The following is a 26389-nucleotide window of genomic DNA, read 5'->3' on the forward strand; positions in this document are numbered from 1 at the left end:
AATCCATTGGCAGCTTCATGAGTGACATGTGCAGATGCAGTGATACTGCTTTGCTCTCGCACTTTTTGTAAATACACAAGCATAATTTTACTTCATTTCCTTAAAGGGACAGTATCACACCTCACTGAGCTGGAATGTTTCCTAGGGGATGCCAGGATTTATAAAACCATTAATAACAAATGCCATTTTTTTTTCTATATATTTTTTTCTTCATTATAACCAGATACAAGACTATCTAAAGATTACTGTATTATTGCTGTGCTATTTGCCAGGCAGAGAATAGGTAGCCTCAAGCAATGAGACTGCCAAGTTATCAGAAGTATAAACCATACCCAGCCATCAGTAAAAAAGTCTCTGAAGATTGGTTTAAATTATGCAAATCTGCCAGGTGTTAACTTTTTTTTTTTTTTTAAGAGAGGAACCAACTTCACTGAGATGAAGAAACCATTATAGACTGCCTGCCTCTTTTTTGAGAAAGCTGTCTTCAGAGATTTTCTTCCCATAGGTGTTAGATGGCTTAGTTCACAGAAATTTACTCTTCAAAATGAAAAGCACATTATTCGCCCTCAAAGTGGTGTTGGCAAGAACATGTATGATTTTTGCTTAGTTTCCTAACAGAACTAATACTTTACCACTACCACGCTATAATTAAGAGATTTTGCAGCCAGCAAATTGATGGTCTGCAAAACTTAGCTGAAGGTTGGATAACTAATCCTAGCAAAAAGATTCCGTAATTTCCTGTGCATTAGAATTCCTGAACTGAGCACAGACGTGTGTACCCATCCATTTACTTTGCACACCTCTTCCCTATTGACATTCCTTTGCCTGGCTTTAATGAGATTTTATGAGGAAAACCACCACAAAGTTTTTTTGTACACTTCAAGAATTGGAAGAGTACCCCCCGCTCTTTCCTCAAATTTCAGAGCAACTCTTTAGAAAAAAAAATAAAAAATTGTGAGGATAGCCCTCTTTACAGGAGCCTACGGGTTCAGGAGAGAGATTAAATTTTCCTTTATTGAAAAGTTGAGCTAAGAGCATTCTTGTGCAATACTATCCCACTTGCCCATCTTTAAAGTCACAATGAATTTGTTCAGAGATGAGGCCTAATAGAGGAATTAACTGGGCAAATCTGTGTTCTTTTTAGATAATGGCAACATGTCCTCTAGTCTACACCGTTTATCAGAATTAGCCACTTTCTCCCACGATACCCTACAGTGCAGACAGAATCCAATCTACAACAAATTTCACATTTATTTTTTTTCATCTTGAAGTACATTTTGAGTTAACCAGTTGACACAAGATGCCCAAAAGGTGTGATAACAATAACATCACAATAATGAGATTGCCAATAATAAGTAATATACCTAGAACTAAACACTGGCATACATAGACAACAACTGTTTAAGCAAAGTTCTCTTTATGCAGACATTTCAGTTAAAGTACAAAAAATCATAAGCAAATTCACAAAACTGAATATATCATAGCAGATCCAGTTTTGTGCCTAACTGCATGCCTAAATTCAGTGCAGTAATAGAGAAAGAATGCTGAAGCATTTTGTAGACAGGCTGTTCAACTTACTGTTGAAACCCAAAATCTATAGTTCCAACCAGCAAATAACATTCCTGCTGAACTGAGTTTTCCACAGGAGCTACATGAATCACAGAATATAAAAAGCACTGTTCACCTAATAAATAAGATATCCTGTTTTTTTAAACACAAAAAATTAAGTTGCAAACCAACACAAATTTGTTTTGATAAGCTTAATAAGGCAAGCTCAATTTTAAGGTTGTTTTGACAATCACACCTCAGAGATTAAGAAGTCCACTCTCTTGCACATCATAAATCATCATATTCTCACATCGCTCATAAGTGATTCTCCTATGCGATCCAAGTAATACACCTAACAATTCATATACCCTATGGGTCAATTAATCAAAAAAATAAGAAAGGGAAATAAAGTTCTTAAATACTGAAATGAAATATGTACATATCTGATTGAAGGAACAGCCATCTTCAGTAGTTTGGTCCACATTATTTAAAATGCAGACTGCTCCACAAGTAATGCCTCCTATTAATTTCCATGGAAACTACAACAGATACAAAGAGCACAATAACACTATTTGACAGAGCACATTCCCAGCTACAAAACACTGCTTTCAACACAGTCATCACCATTAGCTGTGCATCTGCATCAGTAATGAACAAGAGCCTACATGCTGCAATTACAAAAATCTGCACTGCTGAAATTCACCACCTACCCCTTCACTATGCTCATATCCACTGTCTGGTCTCCACAAACGTTCTGCAAGTCTCAATGAATGTCTGAATAGAGGAAACTCAATGACACACCTTTGCTTCATACGCACTTCTACATTAGACGCCATTTTGTCAAGATTGTTCCTCTCTGTCGCACAGCAACTAAATGTAACAAAATATTGTTGGGAAGGTTCAACCTCTACCGTCACACCACCAACATCCGCCTCTGACATCGTGGGCCAACATAATCATATAGAAGGTGTTATTTTCAGAACAGCCTTCATGAAAGCATAATACGTACAGAATTGATAACCAAAATCAGATATCAGTAAGTATGCCTCCTGCTTTTCATCATCAAAATCCTGCATAATTTTAACAAAAAATGATGGCGAAGTTTTTCTTAAACTGTACATCAATTTTTTCTTGTGATGGCCAGCATTAAGACAATGAACTTATCAGATACTTCACAGCTTTCTTTTTGCTAGCAGTTTCTTATTGAAATATGGAATTTTCAAGTTTGTACTCTTAGAGACACAGTACAATGTTTAATTTACCCAAAATATTGAGTTCAATAGTAGAGAAACTCATCTAATGATAAAGTTTGTTTAAGCCTCAAAATAACTTAAATAAAGCTAACAAGTTATCTTTGCTAGAGTTTTGTAAGAATAGGCTGACAAATGTCCCTTGCATTGCAGACAAGTCAGAATTTCTGGCAGAAAAGACAGCCAATGGAAATAATGCGTAGAGTTGTTCATCCCACAGTTGTATCAGGCTGACCAAAGTATACTTGATCTTACTCCTGGATTTAGAGATACTCTTTAAGTTTCTTTGATTTCTGCACTTTTAATGTTCTGCTATCGTTTGCCTCTCAGGTATCTCCAAAATTATTAAACCTTAAACATTAATTATACTTAACAAATACATTGCCTCAAGTAAATATTTTTCACAATGAGCATGCAGAACAGTAATAAAATTTGAAATGATGTCACTGTCAAAAATTACGTTAACGCTTCAATTTTTTAATATCTAATCTGTCACCACAGACAACAATTGCAGGTTTAAAAAGACTTGACAGATGCAATGCCATGGACTTATTTGGAGGGAAGAAAATTAAAGAATGGAACAAAATGAAAAGGCTGCCTCAGTTTAAGCTGCAAGACAGGCCAGTAATGTTCTTGCAGCACTGCCTGCCAGTTTTGTGTCATGTGGGAGCTGGCAAAGAAAGATGCAGAGACAGCCTGCAAAAAAGGTGCATCCTAAATTACTAAGGGTCCCACTGCAACAAGAGAACAATGAGAGAGAAAGTGCTCTACAGTCTACAGAAAGGAACAAAATCTCTTCCTTCCAACAGAATCTGAGATATTACTTCAGTTGGATGCCTCCCTGTTAACTAATGGGCTGTGTTTACACCTACCACACCCATAATAAAGATGCAACCAAGCCTATTAAATAAAATGCATATCTGATTAAAAGTATTTCTTAAATCACGTTGCCATTTAATGCAACGCGTCCATCCTCTGGGGTAAAAAAAAACAACAAACAAGCGAAACAATAAAACGACTATCAAATTTCACCTGAAATAATAAAATGTCACACAGGTAATCAAATACAAAAACTGATACAGTTCAATAACAAGCAGAATTTCAAGAAGGAAAAAGATGAGAGGGACAGAAAAGGCATTTTCAAAGTTTTAACTTGTATTATTATTTATTCAAATTATGCTTTATGAAATTCTCTTCAGAAATGTTGAGCCAATTCTTGCTTTAGTTTCTTTACTTTTTTTTTTTCTTCCTTCCTGAGAGCCACTGCTTAAGATTTATCAGTCATAAATTCTATTTCTTCGACAACAAATGTTCCAGCTACATCTGGACTCAATGCACTTTGCAGGTTACAAAGCTGCATATATTATATCTTACATTCTTTTGGAATGTTAATTCTCCAAATGCATTAAATAATAATTATGCTACCACAGTCAAAAATATATCATGATGAGGGTTTTGCACTATAAAGACCAACTATAACTCTGCAATTCAAAATCAGAGATATAACGCATTTGTTAATAATTATAGCTTGTCAAACACTTCTATCCACTGCCACGACTGTTTTCCCTGTTGAGGTTACTGTTTTTCTAGCATCCAAGAATTTTGCACATCAAATCAAAAGCAAAGGACAAGCCAAACTTAACCTCATCTCTCAGCATTCTTTTTCCCTTCTCTCTATTTTAGTACTCATTCTTATTTTGAGTTTTAAAAGCTTTACTAATTTAATTCCCCTTTTACCTGGGGTTATTTTGTTTTTAATAGAGAACAGTGAACACAGTGCTTATCCCAGTGCTGGTTTATTCTCCTATCAAAATTTAAGTTAGTTTTCTATTTGAGAGGAAGCATTTTGGTGCTGTAGTTTGTTTTTGTTTTGTTTCCCTCTAGGATTCTTCTACTTTTTAACCCATTTTCTTTCCTCTAGAATTGAATTCCCTAATCACAGCCTTCGTGATGCAGCTTTGTTCTCAGCTCTTATCTACACCATCCAAGCACATAACAATTGCTGCGGTGATTCATCAGCCAAAATTCAGCTCGCAGTACAATATAGTACTTGAGCCATTAACTGCTTCACTCATAGGAATTAAGCTTTGAACTGAGATTGGGAGGCAATGAGGCAAACATATACTGCATCAGGCAGGGCCTGGGCATCATCCTTGTGCTTGACTACAGAAGAAATCATACTAATATGGCCCGAAGGTGATAAATTAATTTTGGCTAGGTTCCTGTTTGAGGGGAAAGAATGATTTTCCTAATGAGATAAAGATGAAAGAAGACAAGGACCTCTGGGCAACTGGAATTTTGGACTGAGAGAAACCGTAATAAATCAGGTGATTCTCTTTGCTGAAAAAAGTACCTGCTAAGAGATCAGGGGTCTGTTTATTTTTTTCTGACAAACCAAGCTTTTGCAGCAGTTTCAAACTCAGATTCATAACTTGAAAGGAGAATAAAATCAGCTGGTCACGTATTCAATTCTTTTTGGACATCTAAAGGAAGAAAACGCAAATCACAGCTAACCAGGCTCAATTTTCAGAGATCTGCTGCTACCTGGAAACTCAGATTGAATATTCGTACCCAAACAGGAAAATTTGCTTGGAAAGCTTCTGCTAGCAACAGAAGAAAACATCCATGAACACACATGCTCATGAAGAGGCACTAACAATACCAAGAGAACAGGAGGGATCCAAAATGCCATGGAAGCAGTGACTACAAAAGGCTCGGCTCCTTCACACAATGCTTACACATTATGTGTGACCACACACAACTATCCTGTGTCACAGTTTGTGAATATCTCACTAGAAAAGCTGCAGCCTATGTCAGCTCTTATTTTAATTCAGAGAACAAACTCCCAGAAAAGATGGCAAAATTCATGTCACTTGGCTACTATCTTTCATACAGTAGAGTAATTTGGGGCCTCTGTGTTAAGCTGATAGAAAGGTCATATCCACTTGGTGGAAGTACTAAAAAAAAATGACAAGACCACTATTTTAGGGAACCAACATTTTGGTTCACATACAGTAAGTGTGCAACCATCTCTCATGAAATCACGTTTCTGATTGTGCTACAAGGCTTTCACAGCAGTCAACCTCAGTTGCCTCTGTCTGAGGAGTAACAAGCTGACTGAGCACAGGACTAAGCACTGTCTGTCCTTCAGGACAAGAAGGTCCAAATCTAAATTTGTCCAATTTCGATATATCAACTTCACAATCTTTAAGAAAAGAGATGTCATATGCAAATGCTAGGTTTACAGTTACAGTGGGCTGATAAAGTAACTCTAGTTATATTTTTGATCTAGACTGCACTTCTCATATTTCATCACAGAAATTAAAAAATTATAGGTAGCAATTAGGTTATAAATTAAAGTACAATAAAATCTCTTGTATAATACCAAATTCTGTACCTAATGTACTCTTTATCTGGAGGAGTCAGCTGTTAATCTGGGATTGTCCATAGGATAAAATCACCTTTTTCGTGCCTGGATTCTGAGATGTAAACAACTGTTCTCTTGAAGGAGAGCAAGCCATAATAGTTCAGTTCCTCTTATCCTCACACCTTTTTGCTTGTTTGTTTTCTGTCTTTGAGCAAATATGTTACGACTTCTGGGGTGACTCTTAAAAATCTTGATGAGGTTATGCCCTTCTCAGGGGACTTATCAAAACCATGACGAGACTTAAAAGTGCAGTCAGGGATTTTACCTTTACCAGGCTTTTATATTTATTCAAAACTGTTCATATAACCATTTTGGACATGAAAAAATAATATAGTTGGATGTTAATTTGTAAAACATCACCAGTGCATCAAGAATCTTCCAGAAAGAGCCAGAAAAATGGTACTTATCAGTACCATTACAGTCTCAAGTAAACCAGCCTCAAGTAAATCACTCAGGCTTCGGCAGTGAAGAGCCATTACAATATGGTTATTACAATAATGCTCCCCAAAACATACAATTATCATCAACTCTGTGCCTTTTTTTTTTCCAGTGTATGCTTGTGCAAATTGCACATGGGTCACAGTAGACAGCATACATCTAAATCAATGCCTCCTAGCCAAATAATGAAAATTAGGAGCACTGAGGATTCTACAGTATATAATTCAAAGAGAACAGTAATTAATTTTTTAATTGATTAAAAAAAAAGTTAAAAAATAATCAATTTCTACTCAAAGAGCTTATATTAGGACATCACATTTCAAATTGTTTGTTTTAAAAGAACACTATACTTTCTTCTACCTTAAAACCAAGACCAAGGACAATCTGTACGACTTGTTAATACTGCTACTTTAAAAATTAAAGCAACCTATCTCCACAAGTAATAACAAGTATGCTTCAGACTGAATCTTCTCTTTTTGCCAGAAGACCTCCCCAATTTTGGCTGCCACCATTAAAACCTACTTTTACTGAACTCTGGATACCTAAGTTGAAGAACACTTCAGTACTTCAAGCTTAATATCTAACCTTGCTCATAAGCTACAGTATATTTCATAGTGAAAGACTATGACATAAGCTAATTTTACTGCTAAGTTCCACAGTTAGCAAGGAACATGAGTACATAAAACGTAGTCTCTGGCAATATAACTACAGCTTGCAAAAACAGCACTGAGTACCACTTTAACCAACCAAAATGTCATCCTCAGTTCCCTCTAAAAAACCCAAATAATACAATAATCCATGATACACATCTCTTCAAAACCTGTCACATGACTTTTAGCAGTGACAGTGAATGATTCTAGTCTCCTAACTGAAGCCCATCCCATTAACACTCACACACCAATCCAAAAAGAGTACTTTCCTTTTTGACTTCCATTTCAGTCTTTCAAATTTACTTACATTCTATACTCTCAAAAATAGAGAAAAGCACATGCTAAAGTTTCTATTTTTTTTTTTTAAACTTCTCTATTTGTTTGGAATAAAGTATGTGAATAAATGTTTCCCTGCATTGATGCTAATATACTAGAAAATGACAATGTACTATGTACCACTTCTGAATGACATTCCCTTTGTAAATATACTCTGAAGATAGATGATATTTCCAAGAAATAATCTACAGAGATGTAGGAAAATAAATGAGTTACCAAACATTTTGCAGATCAACTTTAATAAATGCAAAACTTCAAAACAAAAGTTTTTATTATAAACTTCAGAGAAAGGTATCAAATAGCACAAATTAATGGCTTCTGAATGAAGGATCAATATCCTATTGTATTTTACACAAAGAGCTAAAACCCCATTGCTGTAACAATGGGGGAAAAAGAAGGTTCTACATATCAAATTACCTGTCTGATTTGATGTTTTTAATAGACTATAAATCTGGCTACAGCAGTTTCTGAGTCTCAATCACAATCGTTAAAACTAGAGATTAGAGAAGAGGTATTCGCTGACTTCTTCAAAAGCATTTTATTACCACTTCACGAATTCTACAAATATCCCTTAAAGGAGACATAACTAGTTGGCACTTGATTATAAAAAAGCATTTTGGTTTTGCCTTCTATCATGATGGATTACTTAAATGATATGTATTATCTTACCTGATACATTCCAACTCCTATGTGTTTGGGCTCAATTTTCACTAGCTCAGCTAGTGGGTCTTGTACGCGTCTAGCTATGGAAACTGAAAAACAGAATTAGAAAACAACAATTGTTTAAACAGAAAATCACAAGCATACAACAGTTTTTGCTATTTTTTCAGTCTTCTATGTACTTAATACTTTTTTTTTTAATCTGGAAATTATCAATAATAAAATAAAATCATTTTCCACTGTTAGATACAGGAGATAAAGAGTGTGTTAATCAAACTTTTTTAATTGAAAAACTCAAAGACCTTAAGAAGATTTCATACTGTAATACAACATCAAAACCAATACTCAGGCCACAAAGTTAAACAGAACCGTGTACAGTAAATTTCTCCCTTGTCTCAATACTAAAACTTATAAACATTTAACAATTTAAGTTACATTCTTTGATGTTAAATCACAGATATGCAGCAACAAATATGCATTAAAAATGAATGGAGTAACTATCCACAATTTCTCAAATATTGTATTTTCTAAGTTAACCTGCACATTTAGAGTTGAAACTTTTTATATAATTCAATCACAAAATTCAATATCCACTTTAGAGCAAGTTCTCAGGTAGTTGACTCCTTTGCTATCTTTTAATCAAATCTGCATACCAAAACACATCAATATACAGATTGTCATTGCTATAACCAGGTGTAGGAAAAAGTAAAGCTATTTCCAACATTTCTGCTATAGAACAGCACAGGGGAAAAATTTCTGCTTTTCTACATCCTAATATTTGAATCAAGCCTGAATTTTTCAAGTCTACATTTAATGATTACTACTTTACTTATTGTAATCTTAGAGAAAATACTTATTTACAAAATGTCAAACTTCAAATTCTCAACCTTTGCCTAACTCTGCTGATACTGAGTTACATTCAGTATTTACAACTGTGCTCCCTCCTACAAACACTGAAAGACGTAAGTTCTACTGTTCAGCATTACATTTATAAGCTTCCCCCCCTCCCAGTGCCCCCCAATTCATTTTTATATCAAAGAAAACATAAACAAGCAATACTAGAACCTGGAGTTACTCTTAATACTCAAAAGCAAACAAACAAGACGACCCTAAACAATTACAAAAAAAAAAAAAGAAAAAAGCAGCAAATGAAGTGCACAATGCAAACCTAGCCCAGAGATCTAAAAAAGTTTGATAAGCCCAGAGGAAAACTGGGTTTCACTGGAGTGCAGCTTTTCTTAACTAAGTTTTCAAAGGCCAGGTCTTGTTGCCAAAGCTGCCTTTCCCTTCACATGTACTTGTGTAAGAGTGAAATAGGACAGAAGATGACTGCAATGCTTTGAAAACTCTCTCCAGAAGGAACCCCACAGCTGATATAACTTCAAGAGACGATTTCTAAAATTTATTTTACCTCTAAATTCATTTTTAAGAAAATGAACAGTGGGTCACAAGAAGAACAGACAAGAATCTGGAATAAAAATGTATATGCAACTGGTAATTTGGCCAAAAATATCTATGTAATCTCTAAAAAAAAAATCAAGTGCAGATAATTTTATGTATTTATATACACATATATATGTTAGCATGTAATTAAATGACATACAATTATACACATATTGTTAAGTAAAATATTTCATATACATAAAGCTTTAGACAGCTTTCTATGGCTAGGTATAAAGTAAACGTAAGAGAGAAGATTTACATAGAATTATTTACATTCAACAGGATCTTTTGAGCTCGTTTCATCACACTTCTTGTTTTCACGCAAGGTCGTGTCGGAGTTGGGTTTTGAGCGTCTCCATGGATGGAGGTTCTATAGTCTCTGGGCAACTTTTGCCACTCTCACAGTAAGTAAGTAGGGTTTTTGTGTGTGTGTGTTCAGGTGGAATCTTCTGTTTCTATATGCATGTCTGTGTGTGCGTGTGTGTGTGTGTGTTCAGGTGGAATCTTCTGTTCTATATTCATGTCCTTTTCTCCTGTCAGTGGGCACTATCGAAAGTTTGCCTCGTTCTTCATTCCCTCACACAGGTATTTTCACAAATCAGTGACATCCCTCCAAGCCTCCTGTTCTCTAGGATGAAGGGTCACAGCTCTCATCTGTTCCTTGTATGAAAAGTGCCTCAACCCTTTAATCAGTATGGAGGCCCTAATTTAAATGACAGCTACCACTACTGCAGATTGTTAAAGACTTGACAGCATCTTGTAAAAGAACTCGACTAAACTTTGATACTTGAAGCCAAGACAGTATACCTAATGCTTATTAGTTATGCAAGCTCCTCGAACCACAACCACAAAACTTATCATTTAGTGCAGCATTAGAGATTCCAGTTTTAAGGACTTGCACTGGTAAATGTACAGTTAGCACAAAGTTCACTGCTCGGTCATGCAAGACTTTTTCATACCTTCTATTATCAATTTTAACATGCTGACAATGGCAGTTTGCTAGCTCAGCTCAGAGAGCACTATACTGGTGACATCTGATATATGTGCTTCTCCAAGAGAGGTTCTGCATTCAAAGGCTATCACATATGCCTTCTTGTCAAAAATCAGAAAAGGTCAACCAGTGCAAGTACACTGCTTATAGCTCACACAAGTATAGCTTACTACAGAAATGCTTTCCTGTAAGTACTGCATTAATTACTTTGAAACACTAGAGGTACCTATCACCAGTCCCCGGCAAACAAAAATGGAGCACAACACCCTTGAAAGCAGTGTGGATCCAGAACATTCAAAAGATGTTTCCTAGCTAAATGCATGCCCCAAACATTTTGTTTACCAAAAAGTTGTCATAAAAATCAATATCCAAAGTAGTTTTTACAGAATTCCTTTTTTTAACTTCATACAAAAAACATTTCAAAAATTGCATTTTAGACAAGCTGAGTGCAAACATCTGTCATTACCCTTATGTCCTTTCATTACATCTTTTAAGACATTTCCAAGCATAAACTTCTCTAAGGAACCTCAAGATAAAGGGAAAATTTAGACCCTACTTTTCGTAAGTTAGGTTGACAATGTCATTGTATCCCTACGAGGTTTGCAGCAGAGATGCAGGTCTTGACCCAGGCAAGTCCTTCAGCACAGATGCGTGGCAGTATTCCCACCCGAAACAGAGAAACTCTTCACATGCATGAAGTCACAGAGATAGTTAAGTGCTTGCCTGGATGATACAGGAAATAGTTATAATATCGAAGCACGAAGATTAGCAGTCGGTTGTATGGTTTAAGGGATGCAGTTCCTACATGTGCCGGTGAGACGCTGACCTGCAGTTTCCACTGCACTATTTTATTGCAGAACATTTCAAATCCAAAAGGAAAAAAAGCAGTACAGGGAAAACAATAAGAGTACGCTATCTCTAGGAACAAATTCACTTCTACACTGAATTAAGACGAAAATCTGCCGTCCCCTGTAAAGGCAAAGCCACCTTTTCTTACAGCAATAGAATGCTTCAATAGGCGTATCTTTTCAGATGGCAATAAGGCTTCACTCTGTTTCATCCATGATCTAGATTCCTGCAATACAAGCACAGTCTTACTGAAATCACGAGGGCTTTGGAGATATGCAAGGTCTGCTCCCTACAGACCAGACTGCAAAATCATAGGTAGTAAAACCTGATGGTCTTACATCACTAATTTCAAGCATTTTTCATACTGAAATATTACACTAGTATTTATTACACTTCAATATTTATTAAAGACATTTTTGTATGTTTAAAGTACATTTCAGGAATGGCTACAAATCATGAATTTTTAGAATAACGACAATGAAATAGGCAGTACATTCTCACTTCCACTGTTAAGGTATGGTTCATTTTTGCTCCAAAAACTCAAAAATTCCATGACTGTATGTAGGGCAAAAATAGAAAACAAGATTTCTCAAAGTAATCAGAGAACCAAACATGAAACATTTGAAATACAATTTGCAAAATATGATAGTCCAATTAAAATGGGGAAAAAAGTTATTCAATATTAAAGGGTATTAACATTGTGGTGACATGGGCTTCTAGTAGAAAACCACAAAAATTGCACACCAGATAGATGCAAAGCTTCTTCAAGCTGTCAATTAAGAACAAAACAGCACTGCAATATTTGGAATGACAGCAACATATTGTGCTGCCATGCAGTAAATTCATATAAAATTTTAAAGCTAGAGGGAACAAGATTGCCTAGGTGGTCCTCTGACTTTAATGCAGATGAACTTCACCTCCAAACTGAAAGAAAAAGAAGGTTGCAGAAAGCACATTTACCAAAATCCTGCAATGTCATTAGGACTTTCTTGGTTGTTTTGGGCAAAAAAAAAAAAGAAAAAAGAAAAAAAAGGTAATTTAACTGTTTGGTGGTGTCAGTTCACACCATCCTTTGGTTATCTGACAAGACAAAAATAAGTTGTCTTTTTGCCTGTCAGTGATGACAGTGCGGTGGGTGAAAAGTTTTTGCATAAGAGCTACTTGCATAACTCATCACATAAGTCCCAGACTCATCTTTACAGAAAAACCAGGATTATATTAAAATGTTTTGTTTACTGATAGCTAATAAGATGTGCCCTCCTGACCTTGCAAAAATACTTCATTATCTGGATACCCCTATCTAAAAAGGGTAAGTCTCTCATCATCCCAAACTAAAAAAAAAAAAAAAATCTAAAATTAAGACTACTACTGTCCTCACAAACACAATTATGTATTTAAACTTTATTTTTACTAATACTTTCTACAATCAGCAATATCATTTTTCACAGAGATTAAAAAGCAGCGTCCACTACTGAAGACTGATAAGACTTATAAATTGAGGTACCTGCTTCCCCTCAGTAGTGGAATTGATGTCAACTAATAATTATGGCCAAAGTTGTACATGTACTCTTACGAAGGTGCAAGAACAGCAAGAAAGCTTGTCATCTACATAACAAAATAGATTATAAACAGTCTTAAGTATTACACCCACTTTTGGGGCAGCATGCCAATTTTTGTCGTCCAGACAGCCACATATTAAAATGTTATCTTCTAGTAGTGCTATATGCAAGAGTCACACCATGAAACAAAAGCTTAATGCCTGTGGATAGGGAAAGAGTGAAAATGAGCCAGGAATTACTATGGGTGGAAAGAAAAAAAAAAAAAGAAAAGTCAAATCTTTTTAGTTACAGTGGAATTCAAATGCTGCTTGCTACTACAAGCAGCAAAATATTTTTGGACACCAAGTGCCAAGTTGTATGATGGCATCTCTTTAACCACCCATATATATGGGTTGAAAAAAAGAATGTGTCCCCACCAGTAGCTGTGATGATTTTTCTACCTCAAGAGTGGGAATGCTCATCTATGTTTTGAAACAATGAAGATATGAAAGTAGTGGGTCATGTTACATTATCATTATTTTTAATAAATAGATAGCAGACACAACTTACAACTTCAATTTTGTCATAAATGACATTTTTTTGTGTTATTATTATAATTCCTGTATTTTGTTTTGATTGAGACATGCAACTACAAGTGCTTCAAACTAAACAAATCCCCTTCCCACTTAACTGAACCTTCACTCCTTACAAGTCTGGGTGAAGCAGAAAATGTCAATTAAATAAAAATAATGTACTAATGTAATCAAAGACTACCTCATAAATGCACATGTAATTACTGCCAATATATCATATGAGGGTAGATATGGAAACATTACAACTTATTTAAATCCTTTTATAAAGCTTATTATTGTGTTCAAGATCAATTACTCTCCATAAGTATCTGCAATAATGTTTACTCAGTGATCGATCGTTCAGGTTTCCTGAGTCCTGGAAGCTTTCTATCCTGTTGACCTGAATTTCACCCTCCTTGCAAGGATACAGTGAAATGTACAGTAGTCTTTTCATTAAGCATTCTTTCTCAGTAGGTCAGGATTTGTGACACAGTTTTGAATCCTCATATATCTTCTTGGTGGGTTTAAAGTATGCAATTTATTTTAAGCAACTGCTCAACAGCTGCATTTCATCCAAAATTCTTCTGTGGCAAGTGAGCAGGTTTTTGTTTTAAAAAGGTTACATTTTAGTTTACTTTTAACTCCATAAAACTGATAATCTGTTATTTGCTTAAGATTAATGAAATAATGAATGACAATGTTCTATTTACTTACTACAAAAATCTTTAAAAGAGACTGCTCGAATACAAAAGCAAGGAAGAAATAAGAGAATTAGGAGAAAATCCTCAGTAAGCGAGTGTCACAATGCAGATTTTAAGTCACTATTTCCTTCTTAAAAACACCCCCAAAAACCACCTTTCTTTAGTATTAACACTTTTTATATCTCAGTTTATATCACAGGATAATTGTTTTGCTTTGTTTTGTATGTTTTCTCCGAATTCAATCTTAGGTGGGAGATATATAACTATTTAACTGGAGCATGATGTGATTGTTCTGCCCTAGAAATCAGTCTTGCAGGATGGTTTAAATTCAAAAAACTATTTCCCATCTGCTCAGCTTAAGAGGTAAAAACTGTCAGTACACTTTTCACATTCAGATCACTGGTCCTGATTTTAACTGCATCACCATGGCTTTGATTATTATGACTACAAAATGTGAAAATTAGCTGAAGTTTCGTACCTTACAAGAGATATTCATTTATGCCAGCAACAAAAATAAACATTCTGAAGTAACCAAAGTGTCCTTTTCTATGCCTATAGTTAAAAAAGAAAACAGCAGCAGTTTTCGTGAATTGTACTGCTGCACTAAAAGCAAAACAAAAATCTTCTCCAATTAAAGTGCAGCCTTGTATTTTCACTCCCCTGGCTCAATGCTTCAAGGGGGCAACAAGGCCTTTTATGGAAAATACATATGCATATGCATAGAGTTACATGCACAAAGAGGGAAATAAATCATTTTCAAATTTAACGCTAATGGCAACTGCCTTTTCCAGAGCCTGGACTCACGCTCTACTTCAGGAGATTGCTTTTAGGTAGGACTGGTGGCATATTTTCAGATTGATCGTAAGTGCAGTAAACAATGCTCTGTACATAGAAAACAAACAGGAGACAAAGTCCATCAGTTGAACTCAGATCCAGATAAGCACATGAGAGGAAGACAAGGTGAATGTCACATCTTTCCACAAAATATGCAAAGATTACATATCAGTTGCAGACATTAAAACCCATTCAGAGAATGGCACTCAGTTAATAGCTATGCAGAAACCTCTCTTAGCTTGGTGAAAATACTTATTCAACAGTGAAATAGGAGAGTTTTCAGCAAGCTCAAGATAACCTCCCATTTTCACATGGCAGGAGTCTAGAGGAACTGCAGAGGGTCTGGATTTTGAAGATACAGAAGACCAAACTCCTCCAACTCCACTGCTATGTTCTACTGCTTCAGAGGAAACAGTGCAGATTAGAAGGATGTTGATACATATACACATATATCTCATGTATGCCATCAAGTATGCGAAGATTGGAAACACGTTAGATTCGTGTCTAGAATAACAAGAATAACAAGACTGACAAACATCTGACAGCTGTGTAACAATCCATTCAGAACTAGCAATATATTACTACTGTTTCTGCTTAACTCAAATCCATTTCCTTATTTCTCAAAAAAAAAGAAAACACCCTGATGCTTGTACACATGTTCATGAACAACTGAAGAAGCCCCATCATTTTCAGACAACCTGTATTTATGGACTTCACTCTTCACTCGTAAGAGCAGAAGCTGGTCTGAAAGTGGGAGCTGGATTCTACTGTTTAAGCACTCATAAGAGCAGTCCTGGTGGAGAGAAGCAACAAGCCCTCCCTCCCTACCTCCTGATGCTGCTCACCAGCCATCCTGTTTCCAACACTGCACCTTCTCACTTTCAACAGCACAATAAACTCATTTTTAAATGTTGTAGAATGCAGCTGATGTAATATGAAACAATTTTTTTGTTCACCTGTAATTGCATGCAACCCAACTAAACAGGTATGACTTTGTAGCAAAAGGAAAATGTTTTAAATGCATACAAAATTCAGAGTTTACTTTCTTTTAACTCTTTCTGAAAACTTGCGGATCTTGCACCAATCATTTACAGTAAGCTGTAGAAGGAAGCTTCTACTCAGAAAGCAGCATGAACAGTTTAACCATAAGATTTCTGTCCAATAAAGTTTTTGAGAAATGACCTTCTCTCTTGGGTTGCCAAGGGCGAGTAGTGCTCTTTTAGGAAGATGAAGAAATTAGCTCAAGAAGACAACAAGGCACTATGTCCCACACATCTAATCATCAAACTGTTTTACTTTCCTTAAGATAAAGTCAAAAGAAATTACATTTTTTCTGATCTTTACCTTCTATCTGCTGGCCATGATGACAGCTCTGAACTGTATGTCTCTATCTTTAACAGCACCCAAGGGAATAAAACCCTGTAGGCATGACAGTCTCAAAGTCCTAACAAGCCCCAAAAGCCTGCAAGGCTTTCTTTTGCAAAGAAAAGTGCAAGTGGTTTGCTGAACTTTGAGTGTACAATAATCCAATGTATTCTGCCCTGTGGAGAGAAGACAAGCAGATGGGATTTGACAATGCTAAGCCAAGCTGTGCTGTGTGACCTTTTGCTCTCCTGGAGTCTTTATCCTCAGAAATCATCCTTTAGAAACAACACAGTTTTTGTACTAGATCATACCTGTGCACGCCACATGACACACATTCTGGCCCCTCTCACTACTCCAAATCTTTTCAAAAAGTAATCTTATGTAGCACTTTACCTACACTCATTTTTCTAACTGGGTGACGTGGCTGGGGGAAAATGAGCACTAGACAATGCTACCTTAGACAAAGTATGTAACTCTTGTTTCAGCAGCTGAGCAGAGAAGGGCAAATTAAAATCCAAATGCATTTGATCATATTTGATTATGGAAGTAAATGAGGCTTTGCACAAGATCACTTCTAATAAGAGTTAATACAAACGCGATGTCTGAAAAGGCATGCCCATTCCCACCTCATTCCACATTTAAGTAAGTCTAGTACTTATGTTTGTTATGCATGACTTTTGTGAATCTGTGCAGTGAATATATTGAATATATTTTTTAATTTCCTTTTTAAAGAGTGAAAGAAGAAATTGCTTGCTTGTTAGAATAGTCATATAAAAATGAAAGGTAATTCATCATTTTAGTGAAATAATTCCTCACCTGATGTTACTGAATGTATATCTCATCAGGGATATACAATTGCCTCACAGCAGTTCTCCACCATCAGGTCAGAACTCAGCAGTTTTCTGTTTCTTATGAGTTTTTAAGCCACTTCAAAAAGTGGAGGTGAGTATTCTAATGGATCAACTGCTTTTTTTTTTTTACAGAGCAGAAAATAAAAGCTCTGATTTGAATATATGCCAAACAATGGTGCATCAGTCATCCACTTTGCACCAAAAACAATAACAAAACACTATTTAAGATATAGCTCAATAAGTTTTTCAGGCCTCTGGGAGGACAAATTCTGTCTTTCCACACGTCAACCCTTCAATGCTGAGAAGGCCACACATATATATGTTTCCTGTATAACTTACACTGTCCCTCCCCATCCTCCCCTTTGGTCTAGTGAACCTTATTCAGCCAAAAATTCTGCAATAAAAAGGAATCATAGAAGTGGAGAAAAAAATGTATATTAAAAAGTCTGGTGGCATTTACACACTGACAGCCGCACAGATTCATTTCATTTCTTTTCCTAAGAACCATATCAGCAATACAGATTCTGCACAATCAAAATAAATCTCTGGGCAAAATTACATAGAAAAGGATGAAAGTAAAACAAAATATCAAGTTCTGGAAGATCCAAATTCCAGAGCTCACAGGCTCAGTGACACCAACCAAAATCAAGTTGATATTGACTGCCACAAAGCACATCTGAAAGTGGCATGGAGTTTAGCTTTTTTCTTTCACTCATGCAAAGACAGTCTTCTGAACCAATGGTGATGGCATGAATGACGACTGGTATGTTTACACTGTTACACAGGTTCACTGAATGTGGTTCCTACAGACACTTCAAAAGGAAACTAGCATCCAGGCCTTCCACTAAGAAAAGCACAAGCAAATCTCAACCAGAGAGCCCCTCAGTCTGTTCTAAAGCTTCAGGGATGGAGAATACAAGGAAGCCTTTTACTCTCTTCTCTCTCAAGTGGCAATTCGATTGCCAGTTCATCCCAAACTCCTAGCCATTGCACCCCAGTAGCTTGTTCTTTAGACAGAACCCTCCTCAACTGCTGCAGCTGAATTTCCTCAGCCTACCAAGTAGGAAATCTTTTTTACTTCTGTGTCCTACAAGTTTCTTATCTCCTAATTCTGTAGGGTTGAAAAAAATAGCTGTTGTGCTCATTAATCCTAGAATGACTATCAAATGATCATATATACCTTCTCACACTACTAAAATAGAAATAACTAGATTTCATCAAGTTATTTACTATCTACTTAGTTGAATCCCACTCTACACAATTTTACAAGAAACAAAGCTTCTATGCTTTCATGAAATATTCACATTTAGTGCTATAAAGATTATAAGAGAACCTGGTTCAATATAAAGAATTAATGTCAGAGCTCATAATGCCAAGGACCAGAAAGAGGTACCCACCTGTGGATGACATTTCTAAAACTGGACAAATCCTACTCCATTGATTGCAATATGAATACAAGCAAATTGCTTATGGAGGTGAGCATTTTTTACTTTTTATTTTTTTTCAACTAAGCACAACAGTGGTAAAAAGCACTGTATGAATGACTATAAAGAATTTCCACTCTAGTTTAAATATAATTAGTTTACTTTTCCTATTTATTTTAGGAACCCACTCATTCCATGATCTTCAAAGGCAGCTCAAAGAGAATGGAAATAAATAACCAGTAGAATTCTTGGCTTAACTAATATATCCAATTAGCACTCCCAATAAATGCTTTTTCCCTCCTATACACTTAACCAAGAAGTTACTAGGATAATAGATTTATTTGTTCAAAAGTAGGATTTGTATTCTATCTGTGAATATATGAAATAATATATGGAATTTATTACAGTTGCTGAACTGCAAATGTCAGATTTCACAAGATTTGAAAGTTCTAATATTGTATGTTTAATATTTTACATTCATGTACCTGACAAACATAAGCCTACCTGTGTAACTAAAAAGCACCTGAAATTTGCATTGAGAGAAATGTTAAAGTGGCAAACTGTGTTAAGATATCTCACATCAGTTGTACCTTTTATTTTAACTATAAATGTCACACTTCATCATGCAGCTGTCAGCTTCTTTTTATGTATTAAATGTTATCATGTAAGCACAGAACTTGACATGATGTAACACAAGAATTAAAATAAAAAACAAGTCAGCTTTGACACTTTTCCATTTAGTGCAAATTAAACAAAGGAAAATCAAAAGCACAAAAGTAAAAGTTATTAAAAACGTTTGCAAAGAAAGACAACAGCAGTTACTATTTCCCTCTAACGTTGTCACATTTTTCTGTTTAGCTAAAAAAAAAAAAATAAGAATCTAGCTGAACTGAAGTTGTAATTACAAACTGACACCAAAAGACATCTAGAAAAATGTCAGAAGTCTAAAACTTCTAGAAAGATTGTGCTGTAATAAATACATTTCTCACTGTCATTTCCAAAAAAGCTGACATCCACTGATCTACGCAATTATTTTTTTTCTTTCTACAGTATCCTATTTTAATTGATATCCATTTCGTGGTACTGCTGTGGCAGATTAAAAGAGTTGATTCTTTTCAAACTAGATGCAATAACGTTCAAGTTATGCCTGAAGCAACCTCAAAGTAATAACGGAGAAGTGGCGAATTCTAGATAATTAATACTGAAATCAATCATGTATTACAAATTTGATTTTCATTTACTGTTTTTTTTTGTCATGCAACACAAAATAAAAGTGTCTGAACATTTCAGAAACTAACTTCAGTAAAAAAGAAAACTCTATATTTGGAAAAGTAAAGTGTTAATAATTAGTCTTTCCCCTTCTTAGTGTTTCTCTGTACATTTACATCAACTCAAATACCGTATTTAATATATCAACAACAGAAAAAACTTCAGCCCACGGGAAAGTTAGTGGCATCTGTCACAAACATATAGAAGTCACATGCCTAATGTTTGCTCAGGTCATACCATGACACAAGCAAAATCTCTTTGGCCCAGGGTCAAAATGATGAGAGTGGAACCAGTTTGCAGGCAGGAAGGAATGAGTCAAGCAGAAAAAGGCTTGAGGTATGTCTTGGGAAGGGAATGGCTGGTGCACAGGTTCAAAACAAAATCCTTGCAAAAACGTACTCTTAAAACATTGAATTAACACGAATTCCCTTTTCCTTTTGTAGAAATGAGAGTAAAGAGGAACATGGGAAATCCTGGAAAGTTTTACCCTCAGATACCACATAACTCCAGAGCTGTTTTCTGATGACCAATTTTGATGCATTTCTAAGAATTTCCTGGCCAGAAGCTTACTAAAGAAAGATTAACGTCATCATCATTTGGAGATTTATCTAAGAGCTCTACTGCAATTTTAAGTTTGCTTTACTGGATTGAGTATGACAGCAAATTGTAGGAAAAGCAAGAAATGAGAAAGCTAGGATTGATAAAAACAAGCATAAGACAACACATGAGCAAAAATATATAAATGAAGTAATACCAAATAACCTTAGACCTGTCCTTACAGATGTTTTCCAATCAACCAACTCCAGAAGTAGTTCAGGCAGCAGTGAAGTTGCCAGGAATTTCATCTTTGAAGACCAATCCTTAATAAAAATCTGAAAACGGTAACACTGACGCTTGTGTATTTCTAAGAAATTATACTGTGTTATACCTGGGAAGTATTTATGCTGAATGGTTTAAAAAATAACAACTAAATAGTATTTCTGGAGTACTATATTCCACTGCATGAAGCCCTGGAAAGTGGTCACAACAAAGACAAAGAAAGTGACATGATCACCCTTCAGGATGACAAAATCTTTATATTATCTGTTCTCTACTCTCAAGTTTTTCTAGGCCATAAAATGTTTAGTTATCGCAGATACTTGTTTACCTACAAGGAAAAAGAGAGAAGAACTTGCTACTGTGGGCAAGAACATGTGAAAGTTTACACAGTGCACCAGCCATATTTAATCCCTCAAAATTCTCCTTTACCATTCTGGTATGGGAGTATGTCCAAAGGAGCCTTCACATTGCAGGCCTTGCTAAACAGTGATGACAATGACGTCACTGATTTGAACACCCAGGATCTGAGATGTGAAGTGATTTAAAAACTAAAGCGCAAAAAGAAAGCAGACTTTTTCTTTTAAATATACTTAGACTGTTATTAAACATTATATTATAAGCAGTACAGACTGAGAATTGAGCTTCACACTGAAAAATGCACAATACCTGCACTTCTTAAGTTAGGATCAAGGTCTGGCATTTCCTTGGATGCTTCTGGACTCACACTGTAGATAGATGCTCCTGCTTCACTGACAATGCTGCAAAATAAGATGGTAAACAATCAAACAACATGCAGCTGAGAACAACACACCTGAAAGACCTATTGTTTACTTAATTTAACATGTTAATGTTCATTTTTTTTAAAAGCCTCACAGCTTTAAAATTTTATAGGTATTCAGTTCATTGAAAAAAGCAAGATAGTGCAAAGGAAAATATCTCTAAGCCAAAACACCCATCCCTAGCCCACACGATTCGGTATTTTTCAGTTTTGTATTATAAATATCAATCTCTGTAACACTTTCATAACATTAAAAAATGCATATAGGAAACAAGTGTTACCAGAAGTCAGCAGACAAAGAGGCTTCCAGACACAAAACAAGCAAACAAAAACCTACCTGATAATTCCATTAAAAACACCTGGGATGGGAAGTTTAGTATCTGTTCACTGACTGTGTGAACCAAAGCCATGGGTGTACACACTCTGTCTAATGCTAACTGCCTGATATGCTCAGGACAAAGCCTTACCTCTGCACAGACTGAGCTGCTGAACTGCAGTTTGCTCCTCAGTGAGCATTTAATTCCATCTTCTCCCCACTCTCACCGTCATCCCAAAAGAAAACTGCAGATGGAATGTCTTCAGCAATCTCAGCTACAGTTTGTATATCTGCAGCACACTTCAAGCTTGTTCAGAAATGATGAACTCAGCGATTCAAATCGCAGCATGCAATTAAAAAACCCTGGAGTGCTCAGTTCCACTCAAGAGAAAACTGCACTCGAATATTCACAGTCTAAGTTTATTTGCAGCAGGGAAATTTTGACACCACTGAATAAACAGCGTATTTCTTCACATAACTTCAACTGAACTCGAATTTCAGGTTGATAATTAAAACATGGTAAACATGGTACAACTTCTACACCAAAAGAGTTACTGTCAGTTTAATAACTGCTTTTACTTTTATTATTTCACCCATTATAATAACCTTATCATTGCCATAAGGAGGGAAACCACAACCCTTCAGCAGCTGACCTTTCAATAAATTCAAAACTTTGCTTTACAGTGTTTTTATTTAAACGAGGCTATAAATTTTTCTTTAAAGAACTTTTAGTACATTGAATGTAGGAATAAAAAAAACAAACTCAGAAACGCCCTTCTTTAGAAAAAGCTGGAGAATAGTAGGGAGATAAGACACATCCCCATCAGTGTTACAAGCATGTTAAACTTTAAATAATATAAAATGCAAAGATAAAAATGGTATACATTTCTCTTATGGTTGTTGCATACTGTAATGCTGTATTATTTGCTATTCAATCTAAGCTGGATTTTTTGCTGACACTGACTTTTGAGTTACTGGAATCTCAAAAACTATTCAATATGACAAACAGATTGGATCATTCAAAAACACAGAATAAAATCCCGTGCTCTTCGGCATTCCTGTAATTTCAGAACCTCTTGAACAACTGGTTTAACAGAGCAAAAAACTGCCTGGACCCAATGGGCAGCAGGCTGGACGCAGCAAAAGGAACCAAGACTAAGAAGATTCAGCACTGGGAGCATAACTACAATATAAATGGCACATGTCCTCCAACAGAAAGAACTGACAGCCACCAGCAAAACTAGTTGCAGAACACAGACCGAGATCACAAAAACATGACTGCTGAAAAATGAAGATGTTGACAGAAGCCATAAACTGATTTTCCTGAGAAACTGGTAGTTTAAAGAACAACGCAACAGAATGTATTTCTTAACCTGTTCACACATTATAAAGGCAGCATCTGGCGAGTTCTCCCTCTCTTCGTAAAAGAGAAATTACTTCCAAAAACCCCCACACATTAGCACATACTTCCAACAGCTTTAACTAACTTCTATTCAATCTTTTTATTCCAACAGGTCCAGAAGTTAACCTCTCAAGCAACTTCTAAATGTAGTGTCTTTTCTACTGGTACTGCATTCCAATAAAAACTGCTATTCACATTCATTATTTTCCACACTATTTTTAAATTATTATTAGCTAAGCAGTGCTGTACTATAAACTGTATTACTGCACAGAACACTGCCTGATAGTCCTCAGTAATTTGTCTGTTAACAAAAAAAAAAACCAACATGAAAGATTTGGATGGGGACTTCAGGACACTTCACATTTTATCAATTCTTACTAATGCTGCATAGACAATGTTCAGAAATGAGGAATGTAATACTCAGATTCTGCAGTAGTAAAAGGAAATCACTGTGCCAAATTTTAAAGAAGGTAGAACAAGAGCTCCTTACTACAATAAGTAAATAAAATTCAGTTCAGGATGAGAGAGAAAAACAGTCGAAAAGAGCACATTTCCTTTTCTCAAGTGCAAGAAAACTTATTCGCAGGGCAAAGGAGTGGGGGGGAAAGCCAAGCAAGGAAAAAGAAAACAACATATCTCAAGCAGGAAAACAACACACAAAAAACACTTTCAGAAGACACATACACAGGATATTTGACAGCTACTCTGAGATGGCTTTGTAAAGGCACACAACTATTCCACAAACTATCTGGTGGAGCAGACTTGAAATAGGAGGGGGAACAGTCCCACACTGCTGCCCAAGGAGAGCAAAATCCAGATGTTAAATACATCGAAGTCGTTACCCACAGTAAATGCATAGGGCCACAAATGCCAAAGAAACCATTCTCTGGGTCATGCAACCATAGCAAAGCAAGATCCTACAGACATATTAGCGGCTGTTGAGAGGTTTTACTCACTGTTTTTAGCTACGGCGAGGTGGCTGCTAATGTGACACTGGCACACACAGCGCTCGAGCATGGAGCTTCGCCACAACACAGGATTACAAGCAAAACAGGTTTGGGGATTCATGTTTGCAGTTTTCCTGGATTTTGTTTTTTTGACTGGATGAGAGTGCCACTTTGGTGCGGAAATAATCCGGGGGACTGTTTTTATTCTTCTTTATTTAACAATTCAGTGCTATCTAGGACAATTTTACAGTAATTTTATGTTGTAAAACGCTCTGCTTTCAAAGAACATGTTTTTTTTTTTTTTAATGTCAGAGCACTTCAGCCAAAACCAAACCTGCTCAAATTAGTGGGCCACATAAATTTACTGGGCTCCACACAGTTCTTTACACACAAACTTTTTTTTTTTTCTTTTTTAAAGGATGCAATTTAACGAGAGCCAGAAGTACTCAGGACCCCAGTAAGAGTTGTTAAAAATGGCACCTAAAACCTGTAGGTAAACATGTATTTAAAAATAAGCATATATCTATATCTGAATTTTTTTCTTCAAATCTTCAAGCCAAATAATCTAATGAAAAATTATCTCCCCTTTCCAAGGAAAATTAAAACAAAAAAAGCCTAATTTCTGTACATTCCTTAAGAGGAAAATTCTGGTACTGAGTAAAATAACAGCAGTTAAAACAATATTAACAAAAGTTGTTTTGCTACTGAAAGTCATTGTGTGGTAGAAGAATAAGCAAGTGATCATAACAGGCTATGCTCATAATGCACCAATAAGCAAGTTTCATGTAGTGCTCTCTTTATTAAAAAAAAGAAAAAGAAAAAAGAATGGTCTCTTCCACCAATAATGCAATTCATTAATATTATTTTTAATAAGAAAAGCCCAAAACAAAGCTTTACACAATATTTCAATTTAGCCATGGTGAAGTAGTTTTGTTAAATAGATAATAAATGTTTGTGCTGGTCTCATTTATGTTCTATTTCAGACATTTCATATATCACTAATGCAACAAAGTGTATTCCACTAGCACCACCTGGTGGTCCCTCAGCCTTATGCCAGAAATCACACTAGCTGTATTCCAAATGCTTTAAGTATGTCTTCTAACATACTAAAACAAATAATCTTCTCACCAAGCCTAAATAAGCATTACATAGTTGATATGAAGAACCATTCAAATTGTGCACATTTCTAATCTCTTAAATTTTTTTTTTTTTTTTTTTTTTTTCCAGGAGAACTCTGAAAAAATATCCAATAACTAAAAAAATTCCAAGGTATTAAATACCTACAAAAATGCATAATAATAAAGAATTCATTTAACAAATTATTAAAAGTTAAATCTTGCAATTTCATGTACATGTGTATAACAGTACTTTTTAAATATTTTTAAAGAAACTTGGGAGCTTTTCGGTAAATTTTTAATGAAAACCTTTTGAAAACTGTGTAAAAAATCTTAAGGTGCATGTAAGGAAATACATGCACACAATCCTTACATACACACACACCCCAGTCCAGAGGTTTCTTGAGTTAAAGACATATACAGCTTCCTGACATTTTCATTAACTTTACCAGAATTTTGGACTACTGTATTAAATTGAAGTCAATTCCTCACAATCAAATGCAATGCCAGATTAATAACAAACAGAAAAGTAACTTTAAACAACTGTCCACAATCTCCAAAACCCTGATTTACAATTAAAAGCCTTTAAAATAACATTTCAAGAAATAGACACATCACAAAGAAGTGACCAGTTACTATTTAGGAGAATGTTGTAGTCAACCTAAAAGCAAAGGGTACACTAACCTCAAAATGGGTGCGAGATTTCTTGTTTGATTATAATAAGATTATCTGCACCAAAATACAACTGCTCTCACAATCAAAGTTTAATTATGACTGTGGTTAACTAACCTAACAAAACTTTAAGCAAATTACTTAAGAAATCTATTCTTCATAAACCTGTGTCAACAAAACCAGAGGCTCTGCTT

At 35.5% G+C, this 26389-nt stretch overlaps 1 protein-coding gene across 3 annotated transcripts in view; it reads right to left on the bottom strand.

The window, feature by feature from the left end:
• Positions 1-26389, bottom strand: part of SRBD1 (S1 RNA binding domain 1) — a 124256-nt gene that overhangs the window by 43085 nt on the left and 54782 nt on the right. For all 3 annotated transcript variants that reach the window (XM_085219367.1, XM_085219368.1, XM_010706778.4), the window contains 2 exons: positions 21632-21723; positions 8319-8401 (listed from right to left, as the gene is read on the bottom strand). In XM_085219367.1, coding sequence (XP_085075493.1) covers positions 8319-8401; positions 21632-21723 — 175 coding nt within the window. The remainder of the gene's footprint in view (positions 1-8318; positions 8402-21631; positions 21724-26389) is intronic.

Source organism: Meleagris gallopavo, chromosome 2 (assembly GCF_905368555.1).
Source record: "Meleagris gallopavo chromosome 2, MGAL_WU_HG_1.1, whole genome shotgun sequence".
Classification (NCBI taxonomy): domain Eukaryota; kingdom Metazoa; phylum Chordata; class Aves; order Galliformes; family Phasianidae; genus Meleagris; species Meleagris gallopavo.